This window comes from Balaenoptera physalus, assembly GCF_965194825.1.
Source record: "Balaenoptera physalus genome assembly, chromosome: 2".
NCBI lineage: Eukaryota > Metazoa > Chordata > Mammalia > Artiodactyla > Balaenopteridae > Balaenoptera > Balaenoptera physalus.
The window spans coordinates 175,199,233-175,219,653 of NC_138883.1; the positions used below are offsets into that span (position 1 = coordinate 175,199,233).

The window sequence follows — 20,421 nt, forward strand, 5'->3', positions numbered from 1 at the left end:
TATGTTTGAAATTATTAGTAAGTAAATAACTTTTGAAAACAAACATGTCAATACCAGGCCAGAAAAGTAGGTAAGACATCAAACTTCATGACAGGGGCCAAGTCCTACACAGATTCAGTTCTCCCCAAATGGTTAAGCTAATTACTCTTGCAGGAATCCACATATAATCTTTCCACAGTACCTCTTAATAATACTAGTAGTCACTATGTCTTGGGTGTTGTGGATGAACTGGGATACAGTAGAAACAATGGGATTTTTTAATTACAATTTTCCACATCAAATCACCAAAAGGTAGAAGTAATACATGAATTGAGTAAAGTTGCATGATACAAAAGCAATACACAAAAATCGGTTGCATTTCTATACACTAAGAAGGAAGTAGACGTATCAGAAAAATTCAGAAAACAGTCCCATTCACAACTGCATTGAAAAGAACAAAATACCCAGGTGTAAATTTAAACAATGATGTGAAACACCTGCACAATGCAAACTGTAAGACACTCATGAAGAAACTGAAAGAAGAAATATTCTGTGATCAGGCATTGGAAGAATATCGTTAAAACGTTCATGCAGCCCAAGCAGCGTACACATTCAATTCAATCTCTAACGCAATTAAAATGGCATTTTTCACAGAAACAGAACAAACAACCCTATCATTTGTGTGGAACCACAACAGACCCCAAATAGCCAAAGCAATCCTAAGAAAAGAGAGCACAGCTGGAGTCAACCCGGTCCCAGACTTCAAACTACACTAGGAAGCTACAGGAACCAAAACAGTGTGGAATGGGCACAAAAACAGGCACCAGAGGAACAGAACAGAGAACTCAGAAATAATCCCACGTGGATGTGGTCAATTTATGACAAAGCTGCCAAGGACATTCACTGTGGAAAGTCCCTTCAAAAAATGCCGGGTACTTCCCTGCTGGCGCAGTGGGTAAGACTCCTCGCTCCCAATGCCGGGGGCCGGGGTTCGATCCCTGGTCAGGAAACTAGATCCCACGTGCACGCCGCAACTAAGAGTTCGCATGCCACAACTAAGGAGCCCACATGCCGCAACTAAGGAGCCCACCTGCCACAACTAAGACCGGGTGCAGCCGAATAAACAAATATTTTTAAAAAAAATGATGCCAAGGAAACTAGATACCACATACCAAAGAGAGACACTGGAAACTGTCTACACCACACACAGAACTACCTGAAATCCACACTTTTCCACATCAAGCCCTTCCTCTGTGGGCTCCTCTGAAAACGGTCCCCCCTCACCCGTCAGCCGCATACAGGAAGCTTCTCCCCATGTTTTCTTCACCTTTCACTCCCATGGCGCCACCTCCCAGCAGGTCCTGAAGACACTGGGGTCCTGTCTGCGTGGACGGGGCCCAGTGTTTCGCAGAAGCTGAAGCCCCAGCGTGTCCGCGGGAGACCGACCTCCTGTCTGCGTCCACTCCGCCAGGCACGGTCAATCCCGGGAAGCCAAGCCAAAGCGCTGGCCCATCCCAGATCCAGGTCAACCACAGGTGTGACGCTAACGGGCCCCGCAGGAGGCCACTTGTTATTAAGAGACCCCGGGAGAAGCCGGCGTGGGCGCTGTGGACGCCTTGGCGCAGGCGGGCTCCGCTCTCCCGCCTCCGGCCTCGGGGCGGGGCTGCCACGGGCGGCGTGGGGTCGCCCCGCCCTCCCCGCGGGCGCCGCTGGCGGGAGTGGACGCCCAGCCCGGAGTTCCGGCTCCGCGGGAACCCGGGCTCCAGCCCCCGCGCTGGGGGCGGGGCCGCCAAAAACATTTTTTGAAAATAAAAACGAAGGCCCTTTGGTAAATAGGCACCAGCCCATAGGCACCTTACAGTGAAAGCGAGTCTGTGGTGTGTCTGCTTCTTTGAGAAATAAGGAAGTTCTTCACCAGCTTGTTTCCCTTACCTCCAGGGCACCGGCATCCTTCATTTGCTTTGGCTTCATGACCAAGTCTTTGCCAGTGGAACATCTGTGAATGCCACGGCCACGTCTGGCCCATAAAACTTGCTACACGCGAATCTGTGTGTCTCTCCTGCTGTGCTAGCTGGGTACAGACAGGCACGTTGGTCTTGGGAGTCACACGTAAAACCTGGCCCAGGCAAGGGCTAGAAGGAGGCTGGGTCCCCAAGTCACTGTCTGGAGAGAGCTGCACACCAATCCTCTTCTGACTTTATGGTAAGTTGCTGAGACATTTGGATACACTAGTTAAAAGTGCTAGTTTTCCTCTCCTACCCCCTGACTTTTAGTTTGAGGATTTCGAATTAACTTTAGCAAGCAATTAGTAGGAAGTAAGCTAGACCTTTGTCAGGCAAAAATTCCAAGTTAGAACTCTGTAGCTCCCGTGCACATAACCCTGATTTTATTCTATTTCCATAAGGATGTTAATTAGACTTATTGTGATGATCATTTTGCAGTTATACTTAGGCTGAATCATTATGTTATACACCTGAAAATAATATAATGTTATATGTCAATTATATTTCATTTGTTTTTAAAAATTGTTCTAATTTCTTATCTGCCATGCCCCTTCTTATTTAAACTTTATCTTTTCATCTAAGCAAAAACTCATAGTTTTGGTGTCCAACTATCGTATCAATAAGCATTTGAAAATGCCCTACCCGATATCGTATGGAAGCAGGAGCATTATTTGTTGACTACTCCACAGCCAGTTACACCGGGAGGGTGTTTGGTAGACATTGGTAACCTGTCTAGCAGCCAAAAAGAAGGTCAAGAGCAAGGAAAAGGAAGTCTGAGAGCTTATGGCCGTGAATTGCATTCATGTGTCAAAACTCAGTCCCTGTGTCTCTCTTTTTTTGTATTCCCGTAAAACTTTATTTTACAAAAACAGGACTCAATCTGGCCTAAAGGCAGTAGTTTGCCAACCTAGAGCATACTGAGAGAATGATGGTATGTGATGAAACCGATGAGGTAGGTACAACATTCTTATGAGGCTGATGTTAATTTCTCCATTTTATGGATGTGGAAATTGTGGTTCAGAGACATGAAGTAACTTGCCCAACGTCACCCAGCTCATAGTTGGTAGATCCATAATATAAAAAAAGAAAAGAAGGGAGGGACATGATCTTTGGAGTCAGATTGCTTTTATATCATGGATCTACCAACTATCAGCTGGGTGACCTTGGGCAAGTTACTTCATGTCCCTGTGTCTCTTATGGTTCAAAGAGTTTAAAAGTCAACGTGGTTCAGAAAATTTCGAGGGTTCAAAGGCTTTGGAGAGAAGGCTAAAAAGAGTGGTCTGATTTCTTAGCACTGCCACCAGATTGAATTGTCAGAGTATATTCTCCTCAGCAGGGGTGGTAACACTTAGAGACACATGCCACCACTGGCCGTCTCCTGCCCGTGCAGACATCACTCATGATCTTGGCACGATTCTAAGACCCTGGCACAGAACCCCGGCAGCCACTAACCATCAATTAGTTGGTAGAACATGAGAGATTGCGGCACCTGCTCCAAAGGCTGGGAATTTTCTCTAAAAATCTTGCAGTTGTAGTTCCAGGCTGTTTGCCCTCAGACAGTGGGAGGGCCTTCTTGAGCTGACAAAATGATTTAAGTGCCCTGAAACAGGAGTACAGACTCAGAAATAGGAACTCTCAAAGAGAAAAGGGAAATACTTTCGAAATCTTAAAAATCACAAATTGTACCATTAACTTTACCTGATACAAATAAAACAGAAGTGTGTAACTTTCTGTCTGTAATGAACTTATCAATTCAATTAATCAAAACTGATGTGTGATCAGAACCAAAGTATTATTTATTCTTACACTTACTGTATAATACTTGAGAGATTTTTTAGAGAAAGTACTATTAAACAACACCCAGAATTAAACATAAACTTTAATACGACAACATGTATGCATTGTCTGACCCCCTCCTCCCTACAGGTCCCCTTTCTATCACGATGTGCCCCCATCAGAATGACCATCGTACATTTGTCTTGTGTCTCCTTCTATTTCGTAATCTAGGCTCTGCCTACACCTCCATCCTCATGTTCATCACCTCTCAGAAGATACCTGTGTACCAGCCGCACAGAACTACTTGGAGTTTCCCAAACTCCCCCAGAACTGCACGCTTGAGGCTGCAGTCGCCTCTGCCTAGGACACCCCGTCCTGTCTTTTCCATTTACATGAAATCCACCTAATCCAGTCCCAGCCTGGCCTCCTCTGCAGACTGTTTCCTGGGTTAGCTGCCCCTCTCCTGTGCTCCCCCTCACCCCACAAAGCACTTGACACACGCATTTTTAGTTGCAGGCTGACTTGTTTTTTCTTTTATTTAACAGACTGTAAGGCCCTTGAGGGTAGGAACAACCTTCCATCTTTCCATGCCCAGAGCACGGTGTTGGTATATAGATAGTTGTTTAAGGAATTTTGTTACATGATTGCTTGAGTGAATTCTGAAGATCAGAGCTGTTTTGAAAAATGATGCCCAGATCACTCGTTAACCTAAGCCCACACCTCAGAGCTTTTTCGTTTGCTAGAACTCAGTGAAGTGGAATGGTTACCAAGATGTTGTAGATTTTGGATTTGTTAAGACTAGGCTTTTTTTTTTGCGATTACAATTTACCAGAAGTAGTTTACCAGAAATTTCTAATGAGGTGCTTCTCTTGACACATCAGATGCTATGTTATAGGTAAGTGTTAGCAATGGGAGCATCTAACCCCTATGTTCATAGCAGTACTATTCACAATAGCCAAGACATGGAAACAACCCAAATGTCCATCAACAGATGAATGGATAAAGATGTGGTACATACATACAATGAACTACTACTCAGCCATAAACAAGAATTAAATAATGCCATTTGCAGCAACATGGATGGACCTAGAGATTATCACACTAACCGAAGTGTAAGTCAGACAGAGACAAATATCATGTGATATCACTTCTATGTGGAATCTAAAATATGACACAAATGAACATATCTACGGAACAGAAAGAGACTCATAGACATAGAGCACAGACTGGTGGTCGCCAAGGGGGCAGGGGAGGGGGAGGATGGATGGGGAGTTTGGGATTAGCAGATGCAAACTATTATATAGAGAATGGATAAACAACAAGGTCCTACTGTAGAGCACAGGGAGCTATAACCAATATCCTATGATAAACTATAATGGAAAAGAGTATGAAAAAGAATAGATACAGATATGGATATACATATCTGAATCACTTTGCTGTACACCAGAAATTAACACAACATTGTAAATCAACTATACTTCAATAAAATAAATTTTAAAAAACACACAGAAAAAAACCCAACGGGAACATCTAGTATGCACTTGTGGAATTCAGCCTTCAGTTGACAGACTCCATTAATTCAATAAATATTTCAATATCTGCTCTATGCCAAGTTGCTCTGGGTGTTGGAAATGCAGTAACGAAAGAAAAGAAAGACTAATCATGCCCACGTTGAGTTTACAGCCCATATTAGGGAGAGACACAAACTATATAAATACATATTTTGTCAAGAGTTATGAAAAAAACTAAGTTGGAGTCTAGTGGCTGGAGAATGCAGTGGAGGGAATACGGTTGCTACACCATATGGTAGTCAGGGACGGCTGCTCTGGTAAAGTGACAAAAACCTAAAGGGAAGGGTAACAGCAAGTGCAGTGGCCCTGAGAAAGGAGACTGGATGGCATTTTACAGGCACAGCAAGGTGTCAGATTTGGCCGGAGCGAAGTAGCTAAGGAAAGTGAGGCAGAAGGTGGTAGTGAGGCAGCAGGTTACGGAGGGTTTGTAGGCTATGGTTAGAACGTCTGCTTTTACTCCAAGCGAAGTGGGGAATTACTGGAAGATTTTGAGAAGAGGGATGACGTGATCCTAGTTTTGTTTTAAAGATAACTGACTGTAGGGCTTCCCTGGTGGCGCAGTGGTTGAGAATCTGCCTGCCAATGCAGGGGACACGGGTTCGAGCCCTGGTCTGGGAAGATCCCACAGGCTGCGGAGCAACTGGGCCCGTGAGCCACAACTGCTGAGCCTGTGCGTCTGGAGCCTGGGCTCCGCAACAAGAGAAGCCACAATAGTGAGAGGCCCGCGCACCGTGGTGAAGAGTGGCCCCCACCTGCCACAACTAGAGAAAGCCCTCGCACAGAAATGAAGACCCAACACAGCCATAAATAAATAAATAAATAAATAAATAAATAAATAACTGACTGCTAACAACCTAGGTGGGAAAGAATCTGAAAAAGAATGGGTATATGTATAACTGAACCACTTTGCTGTACACCTGAAATTAACACAACATTGTAAATCAACTATACTCCGATATAAAATAAAAATTAAATTATAAAAAGATAAGTGACTGCTGTGTTAAGAGCAGATTACGGAGAGCCAGGGATGAACTGGGGAACATAGTTAGGAGACTACAGTAATGACATAGGCGAAAGAAAATGGCAGCCAAACCCAAAATGGTATCAGCAGTGGAGATAGGAAATGTTTGCATGCTGGATATACTTTGAAGGTTAAGGCAACAAATTGTGAGTTATGAGTGAAAATATTATGCTGGTGATGACTGCAAGGTGAGGAGAATAGATGTGCCATTTACCCACATGTGGGATCCCATTAATGTGTATCTTTGGGGGAAATATAAACAATGCTTACTGTGTTTTATTTTTGTTAGATGATAAGATCATATTTATAACTTACATGCTTAAAACTTAAAGGACTGTTTGAGGCTGTACTTTTTCCTCTTCCATCTCTCCCCAGGCACCAAACCCTGGAGCTTCATTCTTGACAAGGTCTCCAATGTCTCATCCACCTTCGCTTTTTCTCTCATGTTCCCTCAGTCAAGTCTCTCAGTATTTCTTGCTTGGAATAATGCAGCAGCCTCTTCATTGGTCTCCAGCCTTCGATCTTTGATGCCTCCAGCTCCTCCCACGATGAGGAAGCACAGGTGGAATTGTCAACACCACGTTCAAAAATCTCTGATGGCCTTTGCCTGCTGAATAAAGACCATGACTCTCCACGGGGCAAGAATCCACACAACGGCCCTTTTGCCCCCCCACCCCCGTGCGTCTTATTACGTAGCCCACCGTGTGCCTGTTGGTTCTGTTGTATATGCTCTGGCCTCTTAGTTTTATAGGTTTGTACTACCCCCCCCCTCTTTCCAAACCTGCCCCAGCCCCAAACTCACTTCTAACTCTGCATATTGGAATGTTTCCAATCCTTAATGCCCATCATTCCAATGAAGTCCTTTAAGCTTCACCCAGTAAGAATTCATCTTTTCCCCGGTACATAGAAATGTGGGTGAAGATTTGCTCTTAGACTCTGAGATGCTGACCAGCGAGCCTCCTGCCAGACTGGCCAACAGCTGGAGAATGAGACCATGGACTCTTTCCTTACCATATCTCCAATACAGGCAAAGAAATAGATTCCATGACCCCTTTTTCATAGACCAAAATAGCTATAACAGATGATCACAGCCCATATTCCCATGGCGATGACTTTTAGGCTGGGAATGTACTCTAAGGGGACATACTGTCTGAGAAGAACAAACTGAGCTACCCAGGGAAGAAAAGGATCTGACCTAAGGTTGTCCTTTGTCATCCAAAAGAGAAGATCCTCACCTGTAGTCTTCTTCTAGAACAGGGTCAGCAAACCTTACCCTGAGAGGCAAATTCCACCTACCACCCCTTTCTGTAAATCAATTTTTTTAATACAAAAGAAGTTTCCTCCCCAACATACTCGCACTTCCTTGGGCCTCTACCTAGTCGTCTGTATTGGTTATTTATGAGTATGTGTTTCTATACCTCCTTTTGGGCAGTGGCCTACTGTATGAGAATGCAGAATTTGTTTTATTAACCACATTTCCACAGTGCCCAGCAGAGCACTGCTCAGAATAGATCCTTAGTAAATATCCATGGTAGGCTGAAACAGCAAATTGCTACTGCAGTGACAACAGTCTTAATATTGAGAAAAGATTTGCAGAACTTGTGGTTGGTCCCTGCCCACACATAACCAGTACACACACACGTTATTTTTCAAATGCATTTTCTTTTATTGGATATTATTATTATCATAGTCTGTTTAGAACACCACCACCAAAATAATGTAAGTTTCTTAAAGGTCATATTGATACTCTCCATAAATATAAGGCTCTCTGGAGTAACATTTAGAAACCACTGTAAAATAAATTAGATGTTTTTTTCCTTTGAGGCCAACCATGTTTTCATCTCTGTGTGCAAATTTAAAAAAATATTGATTTTTTTCCTCTTTCTTTTACTAAGAAGAATTCTTTAAAATACACTAGGCAAACTGCTTACATGCTGCAGAAAGCCAGATGTCTTAGGGCACTGAAATAGAAAAATTAGTACTGTGTCTCATAACTTAAGGCTATCTGAAGGGAAAACTGGTGAACCTTGTGATTTGGAAACTTGGGGCTAGCTAGTTATACTCTGCTTAACATCAGGGATGCCTCCAGTACCCACTTAATATTATTGGTATAAATGTCTTTTCCTACTCGATTGCTGCCCTCGGAGCCGCACTTCACTCCCGTGTATTAAAATTACTGGTATAAATATATTTTTCTTCACTAGATTATAAATTCCTTGAGGGTTATATTCCCGGAAGTTATTGAGGTTTATAGATGGGTTTTTCCTCACTAGACTTTAAGTTCCTGGAGGGCAGGAACTGTCCTTCATGTATCTTCTACCAGCTCTTACCATAGATCTTTGCACAGAGCATTCACTCAACAAATGTGAAATGCATCTTGCCCCTTGGCTACTACTCTGTTTGACTTCCTTTCTTTGCTAAAGGACACTACACCCTATTCCCGATTTAGAATCTTGTATGAACTGTAACGGAGGTTCAGCAGCTGTAGCAGAGATCCAGAGTAACAGTATTTGAAATAGTCCAGGTGTAAGCTTCCCAAGACTTACTCCTCGGGGGTAGCCCTACCTGGGGCAGGTGACGCTGGGATACTGTATATGATTGTGCAGGATGCTCATTTTCCCTGATGTCTGTTGCACCACTCTGTGGGGTCACATTCACACTGTGGTCTCTGCGATGTGTACCCACTAATGTCATGTCCAACCGCACAGTCGTATCCAGCGGCCCTATGGCTGCTCCGTGATGGCAGAGAGCCATGTTCCTTTTTCCCATGGCTCTGCTATTCCTAGCGAGTTCCAAGATGCATCACGCCCCAAAACGGACGGCTGCCACTGCATCCACATTCCAGTAAGAGCATGCTTACTGGAAGCCGCATGTGTCACTTCTCCTCACATGCTAGTGTGACTAGAACTTAGTCACACAGGCGCACCGCGCTGTAAGAGACCCTGGGAAATATCCTTATTCTCAGTGGCAAGTTGTAACTCAAGGGTTCAATGACCATAAAAGAGAACAGATTTGGGGGATGACTACAAGTCTCCATTACAAGCCAGTATGTCACCTTTTGTTTTGTCACTTACATTTTTAGTTCTGCAATCTTTTTCCCAGCTCTCATTCTCCTCTGTTCCTGATAACCAGGAATACTTCATAGGCTGCCTTAATTTCTGCAGTATCTTCGGTGAAGAATGACAGCTTTGTTTCCTTCTTCCTCATACTTTTACTCCTCTTATTCTACTAGGGAGGACCTCCAGAACAAAGCTGAATTGAAAATGTAATAGTGGACATACGTGTCCTGTTACAAGAAGGAAAACATTCACTAGATCACCCTTCAGTATGATGTCTGCTGTAGGCTCTTTGCAGGTACTAGGTATTGGATTAAGAAAATCCCTCTTTTTCTCAATTTAAAGAACAGGGTAGCTATAACCAAGAGTTTTTGAGAGATGAAGTACCTTTGGACCTCCAGCATCCCCTTTCTAATTCCTCTGAGATTTCTTCAGATGCTTAGAGACTCAATGTTCTTCTGCTCTAGCCTTCCTACTAAACAAACTCTGGCTTTCAGTCATTAGGGTATAAATTTAAGATGTCTTATCTCTATCCGCCTAACAATGTTTTTGTCGTTGTTTCCTTTATTCATTCATGTACTATTTTATTTTACAAAAGATTTTACAAGATTTATAAGGACCATACATTAAACTGGAAAAGTAGAAATAGATAGCAATTCACCTCATGGAACATGTAGCTAGTATAGAAAATCATCACTAAGGTGTAGTTAACATAAATTTATGCAGGTCGTACACTACAGTATTATTAAATTTGACCTGTAAATTTTTCAGATGTTCTTTATAATCAGTTTTGCATTGACTATAAGAAACAATCGTATCAGTTCTTCACAGAAAGTAAAGATTTCCTAGCACTAGGATTTGGAAAAAAATCTTTAATGCTCTTCACATAGGTAATGTAGAGGATATTATCCATACTCTGAGAGAAATGCACAAGCAGATTGCCTGTGATGGTCTATTGTTTCTGTCAAGGTAAGCAGAGGGCATTATTCCAAAGCAAAACTCACTAAACACAATTTTTCAAGCTACCCAACCATTTTGGACTAAGTTGCCTGTTACATTCCACAGGGGGTAGGGCATGCAGATTTTTTGTTAGTCATAATCTTAAAATTTTCTTCAAATAAGTTTGTAATTCTCTCAGCTAGGATTTTTTTTTTAATATGAGTTGTGCAGGGGACACTTCAGTTGTAATTAATTTCTGGCAAAGGCTTCCTGTGACTGCTTAAAGATGGACATAAATGATTTGTCACTCTCCCCATTAGGAGGTGGCTTCATGTCCCCTCCCCTTGACTCTGGGCTGGCCCTAGGTCTGCCTGAACAACAGGATGGGCTGCAAGTGATGCTGGACCAGTTCTCAGTCTCACCTTTATGAAGACAGCTTCCCCCTCCTTGCTCTGGGTGAGCAGCCTCTCTGCAGCCAGCTACCCTGGAGAAGCCAAGGCCAGACAGAAAGTCCGTACCCAGGAAAGCCAGTTAAGAGCCCCAGCTCAGCTCCCAGGTGACAGCCACATGTACAAGTCATCATGGATGCTCTGACCCAGTTGAGTCCCCAGGTGACTCCAGCCTCGGCTGACATCACATGGAGCAAAGGAACTGCCCAGCTGAGCCCAGTCAACTCAGAGGCCGGTGGGAGAGTACAATGACTTGTTTTAAGCCACTACGATTTGGGTGGTTTCTTTTTTTTTTTTTCTTTTTTGGCCATGCTGCAAGGCTTGCTGGATCTCAGTTCCCTGATCAGGGATTGAACCCGGGCCCTTGGCAGTGAAAGTGCTGAGTCCTAACCACTGGACTGCCAGGGAAGTCCTGGGGTGGTTTCTTCACTCAGTAATATACAATAAAAATGCTTCTCATCCACATTTCAATTCACTGCACACAGTCTTCCTTCAGGCACTCACATACCCACAAATCTGCTCTGGTAAAGTTCATAATTTAACACATCATTGGGAAACGCGATAGACACTTCCCATTCTCGCCTTACTGAAATTCCTGCTGCATTTGACTACTGACTACTCCCTGTTTAAAAAAAAAAAAAAAATACATGGGTAATACTTTCACATGGCTCAGAAACTAGAAAGTTTAAAATTGTCACCAGCAAGAAGTCTCCTCTCAGTTTTTTTCCACACCTGGCCAGTTCCACCCCCATCTCTGTCGCCAACGGGTAAAAGCCATCTGTATTTTATTAGATATCTTTCTAGAGTTTCTGTATATACACACAAATACATATGACGTTTCTCCTCTTCCCACTTTTTAAACAAAACATGCACCTTACACACACTAGACCACCCCCTTGCTTTTTCCCACAGTAGCAAAATATCTTGGGGATTTTTACATGGAGGGAACTCGATTTTTAAATCATATTCTTTAAGAAAAAAAAATCTTCTACCATATGGCTATTTCTAGATTAAAATGCTGTTTGTCCCACTAAAGGATTTCTAGACCGCCTACAAAAAGGTAAGAGATTTTAGAACCTAGGTGGCTCTTTCCTCTCTAGATGCATAAATGACCCCCCAAAACACCATTTCTAACAGAGGCCTGCCCTTACAAGGGGAAAAAATAAGCAAAATTAGATCATAATGGATTTTTCCCATTTCATCTTGTAGGGTAAGGCGTTTTTGATTGTCATGTAGGTACCTGACCCTAAGCTTCTGATTGCTGAAGCATCTACTTCAAAGTCATCTGTCTGGAATACACACAGTGCCAGATACATGACTGGATGAAGTCAGGACCCCTGCATCCGTGAAGTTCCCCTTTTCGAAAGCCCTGGGTGACCTACATAACTGACCACCTGAGTGACCTCGCTTTTCCTCCCGTAAAGGCAGAACCCAAGTCTGCTCTTTTTCTCTCCCCACGACCTTGCCATGTGGCCCTGGGATGTGTCCTTGTGACCCTCCAGGACCTGTGGGTCATGAATCTTGTTTTGCCAAAGTTCCCTGATGGCTGTTGAGGTGCCTTTTGTAGCCATAACGAGAACCACGAGGGCTGGGCTGGCCACGCCATCACAAGATGGGCTGCAGCCAGTGAAGTGTCTGTGGGGCTCCCACAGGTGGCACAGGCCAAGGTGAGTGCCCTGGGCATTTCTGGGCCACAGCACCGTTACTGACGGGCTGAGACACGAAACACACCTCCGCCAAACACATATTCCAATCTCAGAGTGAAAATAGACCCATGCTTGTACTGGAAGAGACACGGAGACAAAAATAGAGGAAAGAATGGGAACCACAACACACTAATCACCTCCACGTGTGACGAGGCCAACAGTCTCTTCCTCTGTCTCACAATAGTATCGTATACTCAGATCACGCGGAAATGAAACATTCCCCTGACACTGACACAGGCCGCACCCCACTTCGGTGAGAAGAAGGAAGGTCTTGTTCAGTGAATGCTGTTACAAGTTGAGGTTCATGCGGGTAAAAGTACAGTTAGATTCTTACCCTACCCTACACCAGAACACTCAAAATTTCAAATGGAAAGAAAGTTACACAGGCCGTAGAAGAATTAGAAATTGTACTTAAGGTTTTAAGATGTCTAGGTCTTTTTAAGCAAAACATAAAACCAGGGAAATATTGGCAGATTTTGTACATAAAAATTGAAATCTCCTATAAGACAGAAGCCATCATAAACAAGCTAAATATAAGCACACCATAGACAGAAACACATGTAACAAAGAATGCATGTAAATAACTTATACATGCTGTTCCATACCATTAAAAAAGACTATCAATTCAGAAGAAGAGTGGGCAAACAATATGGAAGGGCAATTCACAGAAAAAAATACAAATAACTAATAAAGATCTGAAGATACGTTCAACTGAAATAAAGTAAATATAAAAGGGAAAAAATGAAAAGATTTACACTATTTAGCATAAGAATATGAAGAAATATGTGCTCCCATACCTTGCTGTTGGGATTAAATTGACATAGATTTTTTGGAACACGATTCAGTAGCATCCACCAGAATTTAAAATGGGTGTTCTCTTTAACCTAACAATTTTACACCTAGGAATCTCTCTTACATGTATTCATCTGTAAAAAGGTCTAAAAGTACTTGGGGCTGTTACTTCACCTCTCTGAGCCTGATCCTTCAATGGTAAAATATTTATTATAATATGTGTACCTCATTTGGTTGTTAAGTGAGATAAATTAACACATGGCCTGGTACACAATAAATTTCAGTAAATGTTATATATTGATATTACGATTATCAGCATTACCATCTCATGTTATTTTCGTGTACCTATCAATGATTATAAATTATTGACAAAAATGTCCATCAATGGAGAAATACATATTAAGTAGCATGCACATATACATATGTACACACATGAAATCTCCAAGACATGCAAGCAAAATAATACATGTTTAGATCATTTCCGTTTATGTAACAATTTGTGTGTGTATGTGTGTAAAGGGGAAGAGAAAGAATAAATGTGTGTTTTTTAAGGGTCTAAAAAGATACCAAACTGTTATTAATGCCTGAAGTATTGGCACAAAGGGAAAAACTGAAGAGAAACTTACACTTTTTTACTCTAGGTCATTCTGTATTGTTCGAATTTTGACCTTTCTGAACAGCCAGTAGAAGCTGCAATGTTCCCTCCAAAACCAGTGAACTTAACTCATCTGAAACCATAACAGCTGGACCATATGCCTTCAGTCAACTCTGACCAACGTGGTCATCTAGCTTTTCAGATTAGACACGAGAGAAGATGATTTATAATCTAGATTTTGCACACCATTGAGAATGTCAGAGATTTATATCTAATTTTTTTAAATGGGGACTTATGATGGGGTTAAGGTTTTTGGAAAATCATCTTATTGCTAACAATGGCAGATTAATGCGGCGTTTCGGAACAAAATTATTTCATCCCATTCTGATCAAGGAACTCTTCATTTGAGAAACCTCTAACACTTTTATATTCTATTAGTACCATACAAGTTATTAATAATACGCTGACATAATAGAATTCTCTATAAAGATCTTCTGTTGTAAAGATAGTCCTTTCAGCCCAGGGACTCCTGTCAGTGAATCAAAGCCCGCACCCAACTCTTGTGAGCACTGCCAGGGGGCCAGGCTGGCTGGAAAATATCTCACTACAGCTTCTACCTTATTTGAAATATTCACTATCAAAAGGCTTGTCCCTCAGGATACCACTTATATCCTAAAAGAGACCAACGCCTAGGTAGCTCCTTTCCACTGTTCCCCTACTAAATGAAATTATACTTTTCTCCTTCTAATTCAAGATAAGAAAAATAGCTAAATCGAAGCCACCGTTCAAATCGATAAAAATAGAAAAAGTATAGGAAAAGAAAATTCCACCAAAACAATTCTCTGGAAGTGATATTAAATTCTACCCCAGAAATAAATGGGTTTCATATGACTTCAGAAATTTCACCTGGCACAATATAGTTGTTACAAAACCATTAAAAGCAGATTGTCATTAATTGATTACTTCTATTTGCCAAGCTCTGTGCTACATGGTTATAGATGTTATCTCATTTGCAACTCAGACAATTTCTTACCCCATTTTATGGATGAGGACTCAGAAGCTTAAGAAAATTAAGTACTTCCCCCAAATCTAGCACAGGTCTCACTCCCAGGTCCCAGTTCTTAACCATTACAAGTGTCACCATTCTTTCACTGAATGTGGCTGATGAATTTAAAAATACCTGTCATCAGAATCTAGTAAAAATAACCTACAGTATTGTTTATAATTTTATTTTGTTAATATTGGTCAAGAAATAAATCCATGTACATTTTACCCCTAAAGAAATATTTATAGTTTTAAATAAATCCATTTCATTCACTACAAGACTAGAATTAGTACTAAAACAACTCAGCCTTAATTTCATAAAAGTTTAAAATAAACGTGGCAATGATTTCTTTTCTTCTTTTAATGTTTACTGAACGAAACACGTATTTTAAAATAAGCAAACTCCGCTACTGTATATAAAATAGATAACCAACAAGGACCTACTGTATAGCACAGGGAACTATACTCAATACTTTGTAATAACCTATAAGGGAAAAGAATCTGACAAAGATATATATATCTGAATCACTGTGCTATACACCTGAAACACAACATTGTAAATCAACTATACTTCATTAAAAAATTAATTTAAAATATTTTTAATAAAAAAAAATAAAATAAGCAAACTCAAGTGTTCACAAGGTACATATGCATCTAAAATATTTTTAAACACTTCTTCAAAAACTATCTGAATGCATTTACATAAAGCAGATAATTCCATAAGCATAATAATAATTAGGAATTTTTCAGAGCTCAAAATGCTTCATAACTATGAACATGTACAGCCTGTGAAATAACCAACATTTTAAAAACCTGTTTTTAAAGGCCTTTTTCGCTAGCTATGCTCATACCTAACTTTTGCTACCTATCACACTGTTAGTTCATACTACCTAGTACAAATAGTATCAACTCTTCTGCAAAAAAATTATCCTCAAATTTTGAACTTTCTGAAATTTTAATTTCCATTTTTAAAATGTGATACATTTTTAAAAATTTTATTTATTTTTATTTTTGGCTGTATTGGGTCTTTGTTGCTGTGCGAGGGCTTTCTCTAGTTGCGGAGAGCGGGGGCTACTCCTCGTTGCGGTGCGTGGGCTTCTCATCGCGGTGGCTTCTCTTATTGCGGAGCACGGGCTCTAGGCACACAGGCTCAGTAGTTGTGGCTCGTGGGCTCTAGAGCGCAGGCTCAGTAGTTGTGGTGCACGGGCTTAGTTGCTCCGCGGCATGTGGGATCTTCCTGGACCAGGGCTCGAACCCATGTTCCCTGCATTGGCAGGTGGATTCTTAACCACTGCGCCACTAGGGAAGCCCCTAAAATGTGATACATTTTTAATGCTACAAAATCAGTTTCTATATAAATTATCCCATATATGTTGATTTTGGAACTGAAACAAAAAAGTAATACCTAATCTTAGAGCAAATGCTTATGCATACAAGTCACAAAGTTGTAGCTTTGAAAAAAAAAATTGATGCTCATATATCAACATTCTCCCAGCTGAAAACTAAGTCATTTTTTTCTTCTTGAGTACATTTAATGTAAATTAATCTTTCCATTTCCTCAGTTCTTAAGATTAATTTCTGTTGTAAAGGTTTTAATGAAGTTCAGTTAGAGTATACTCAATAAAACTAGCTTCTGAACAAACTCACCTAGCCACAAGTCTATTTTAGTCAACTGATGATTAAGTCATAAATCACTCAGGCAAATTATAATTACTTTCTGTTGTGCATATTTCTCAAAAACAGGAACACATACGTTTTTCACAATCTTGAATATATTCCTAAGAGGCGTGTGTGTGTGTGTGTGTGTGTGTGTATGTGTTTAGGTTATTGACCAAAAAAGACTAGAAGTTCTGTTCAATGAACAATACCACTGAACTAAAATCATTTAGCATAGTTTTTAACTACTAAAACTATGATGTCCATTTATTTCATATCATTAAATTCAGTACAAGAAAAAAACCTGATTATTATTCTGGATTTTACCACTTTCTCTGTCTTATTGCCCTACACTACTTAAGTGAATGGACAGATCAATTACACGGCTATAAAATAACATATGCTTTAAAGAGCACATACAAAATGTCTTACTACTTCACCCTATGCAAATATCGAGTTTTTCATTTGTATAAACTTAAAGCTATGGTGTTCATTTTGGTTAGAGACAATAGAACAACATGGAATGCTGATTTTTTCTGTTATATTAAGTACACGGAATACGGCATTTGTAAGAAGTCACCTCCCTCCGCCCCGATATTTCTCTGTGGCAGTGTTTCTTAAAGGGGTGGTGGAAACTCTCAACTGCCTGCATCAAGCTACCCAGCACCTTGCTAGAAATGTAGATTCCTCAGCCCTACAGCCACTGATGCAAAGCCTGCAAGGGAGGGACTCTGGGGTCCTAGGATCACTCTTACAAAAGCTGTGATCTGAAACCCATTTTTCTACAGTCTTTATCCTAAAAAGTAAAACCCACAAAGTGTTAAGTGGATTTAAGAACAACTGCATTTAAAAATATAGGGGTAAGACACTATCCTAAATCAAAAAATAAAATGTATTTTTATTTTTCTATTGGAGTATAGTTGATTTACAGTGTTGTGTTAGTTTCAGGTGTACAGAAAAGTGATGCAGTTATACATACACATATATCCACTTTTTTAGATTCTTTTCCCATATAGGCCATTACAGAGTATTGGGTCTTCGTTCCTGCGTGCAGGCTTTCTCTAGTTGCGTCAAACGGGGGCTACTCTTTGCTGCGATGCGTGGGCTTCTCACTGCGGTGGCTTCTCTTGTTGTGGAGCACAGGCTCTAGGCGTGTGGGCTTCAGTAGTTGTGGCTCGCAGGCTCTAGAGCTCAGGCTCAGTAGTTGTGGTGCACGGGCTTAGCTGCTCCGCGGCATGTGGGATCTTCCCGGACCAGGGCTCAAGCCTGTGTCCCCTGCATTGGCAGGCGGATTCTTAACCACTGCACCACCAGGGAAGCCCTCAAGGTCTATTTGATTCAAGCCTGACTTGCCTACTCAAAGGAACGTTTTTGGGAGATTTTCAAAAGAAAATGTTGTCACAGGAGACAAGTGCAAAGGACTTTCAAATACTCTCTTTTTAAAATCAACCTACCATTTAAGTACTTTATTTTCTACACAAAAGACGACTTAGAATTAGTTGAAATAAAAGATCCTGAAGATAAACTAAATCTAAAGTTTAGGCATGCACTGAGTATATTAATATAGTCCCTGAATAGTTCGATGTATTTCATTTTTATTAAAGTTGATCACAATTCCTACTTTAAGATATTCCTCCATTTAAGGGAAAAAAAGAGTATTACAGCTGCTGGTAGGGAGTACAAGTTGAATTAGTGCAAATTTTAGGAAAAGGATTGAAAATATTTTTCATAAGACAGGCATCTAACAAGATAAATATGTGAGCTTCTTATACTATGTTACCAAAAGGAAAAAGTCCCTGAAAATTTCTTCCATATAAAAATTCAAAACGGGGCTTCCCCAGTGGCGCAGTGGTTGAGAATCTGCCTGCCAATGCTGGGGACACGGGTTCGAGCCCTGGTCTGGGAAGATCCCACATGCCGCGGAGCAACTAGGCCCGTGAGCCACAACTACTGAGACTGCGCGTCTGGAGCCTGTGCTCCGCAACAAGAGAGGCTGCGATAGTGAGAGGCCCGCGCACCGCGATGAAGAGTGGCCCCCACTTGCCGCAACTAGAGAAAGCCCTCGCACAGAAATGAAGACCCAACACAGCAAAAAATAAATAAATAAATAAATAAATTTATAAAGAAAAAAAAAAAAAGCCTTAAAGCTCGTTTAAAAAAAAAAAAATTCAAGACGAAAACGATCAAAGCCATGTAAGCGCAGAATGAACATCAGCGTTTTTGAGAATCAGTAACCTAATCCTGCAAAGGAAATATTAAAATGTAATGTAATAAGAGAAATAGCACCTTTTTAAAAATCAAGTTATCTAAAATGTAAGTTTGCAAAACTATTCTGCATTACAAATCTCCACATGAAATCATTTGAAAAGGAGGTAGTAACACAAAACAAGCAGTTCCGAAAAGTGTAAAGTTACATGCTGATTGTAAATGCAAAGAATACAGAACAATTAAAACCAAAATTACACCTACATATCTATAGCAGGCCAAAAGTTCCTTTTCTTTTAAAGTCACACATTTAATAGTGTCTCTAAAACAGGCCAGGAAAGCAGCATACCTTAATATAAGGGGGAAAATTTTTAAGGACATTTTTAAGAATTAAACAATTTTTAGAACTAAAGCATTATTAGATTATCTTCAGTGTATCTTTCTATTCAACACGTGGACAGAAGCTTTACCATAAGATTTTTGCTATTCAATGGAATTCAGAATAAAATGAGTCTATTTCAGATCATACCCTAAAACTTTTTGATACCTAAGTACCACAAAGGGATTGTCACAAGATGATTTTTTATTAGATGATTCCACGTTATAGAGCAGCCTTTTTCAGCCAGAGTTCTGAATGTAACAGACACAGTGTTACCATCAGATTCAATGTTATTATGTTTTTCTACAAGTGAGGCCAAGTATATACTTATATTCTTTCTAATCCCTTAAAATCCTTACAATTGAAAAGCTTGACCTTGAGTAGTTAATTCAAATAAAAATAAACTTGCTTAGGAGTATAATTTCAGTGGCCTAAACATATTTCCAAAGAATATTTTCCAACTGTGACACCTACTTGAATATTTTGGGCTTTTTATATGACTACTTTATCTATATCAAAAGATTTACCATAGCAAACTATGTCTATGTTTCCAAAAATTGTTATTCATCAAAAATGCTGGGGCTTCCCTGGTGGCGCAGTGCTTGAGAGTCTGCCTGCCAATGCAGGGGAAATGGGTTCGAGCCCTGGTCTGGGAAGATCCCACATGCCGCGGAGCAACTGGGCCCGTGAGCCACAACTACTGAGCCTGCGCGTCTGGAGCCTGTGCTCCGCAACAAGAAAGGCCGCGATAGTGAGAGGCCCGCGCACCGCGATGAAGAGTGGTCCCCGCTCGCCGCAACTAGAGAAAGACCTCGCACAGAAACGAAGACCCAACACAGCTAAAAATAAATAAATAAATAAATTTATAAAAAAAAAATATGTACAGAAATAACTTTAAAAAAAAATGCTACCTTATAGCTTGAGAGAAATAGACCTTGGGTTCAAGAAATGCTAATACATTATTAACAGTTATTATAATTCTGTATTTAGTTTCATTTATAAATATCACGTAAATATCACTGGCAGGCATCATAATGTTAAATCATTAAACTAATTTCTAAATATTGATTTCAAAAGCTTTGAACATATGTTGCAAAAAAAATTTAGTAAAACTTATTTTTAGTTTAAAAACTAACAAAAGTGTTTTTTTTCCAGGTAATACACCCAATTATTTTTTTTATGATCATCACCTACCCAGGAGTTGATAATAAATACTTGCATAGTTCTTGGAGAAAACGGACCTGGCACAA

General features: G+C 40.6%; 1 protein-coding gene across 3 annotated transcripts in view; it reads right to left on the reverse strand.

Annotated features, from left to right (window-relative positions):
* ST8SIA6 (ST8 alpha-N-acetyl-neuraminide alpha-2,8-sialyltransferase 6) overlaps positions 1-20,361 on the reverse strand; it is a 279,596-nt gene extending 259,235 nt beyond the window's left edge. For 2 of the 3 annotated variants that reach the window (XM_082452890.1, XM_082452888.1), the window contains exons 1-2: positions 13,919-20,361; positions 1,307-11,416 (exon numbers count right to left, since the gene is read on the reverse strand). In XM_082452890.1, coding sequence (XP_082309016.1) covers positions 1,307-1,827 — 521 coding nt within the window. In that variant the 5' untranslated portion in view covers positions 1,828-11,416; positions 13,919-20,361. The other variant, XM_082452889.1, reaches the window with a different exon arrangement.
* Positions 20,362-20,421: the final 60 nt, after the last annotated feature.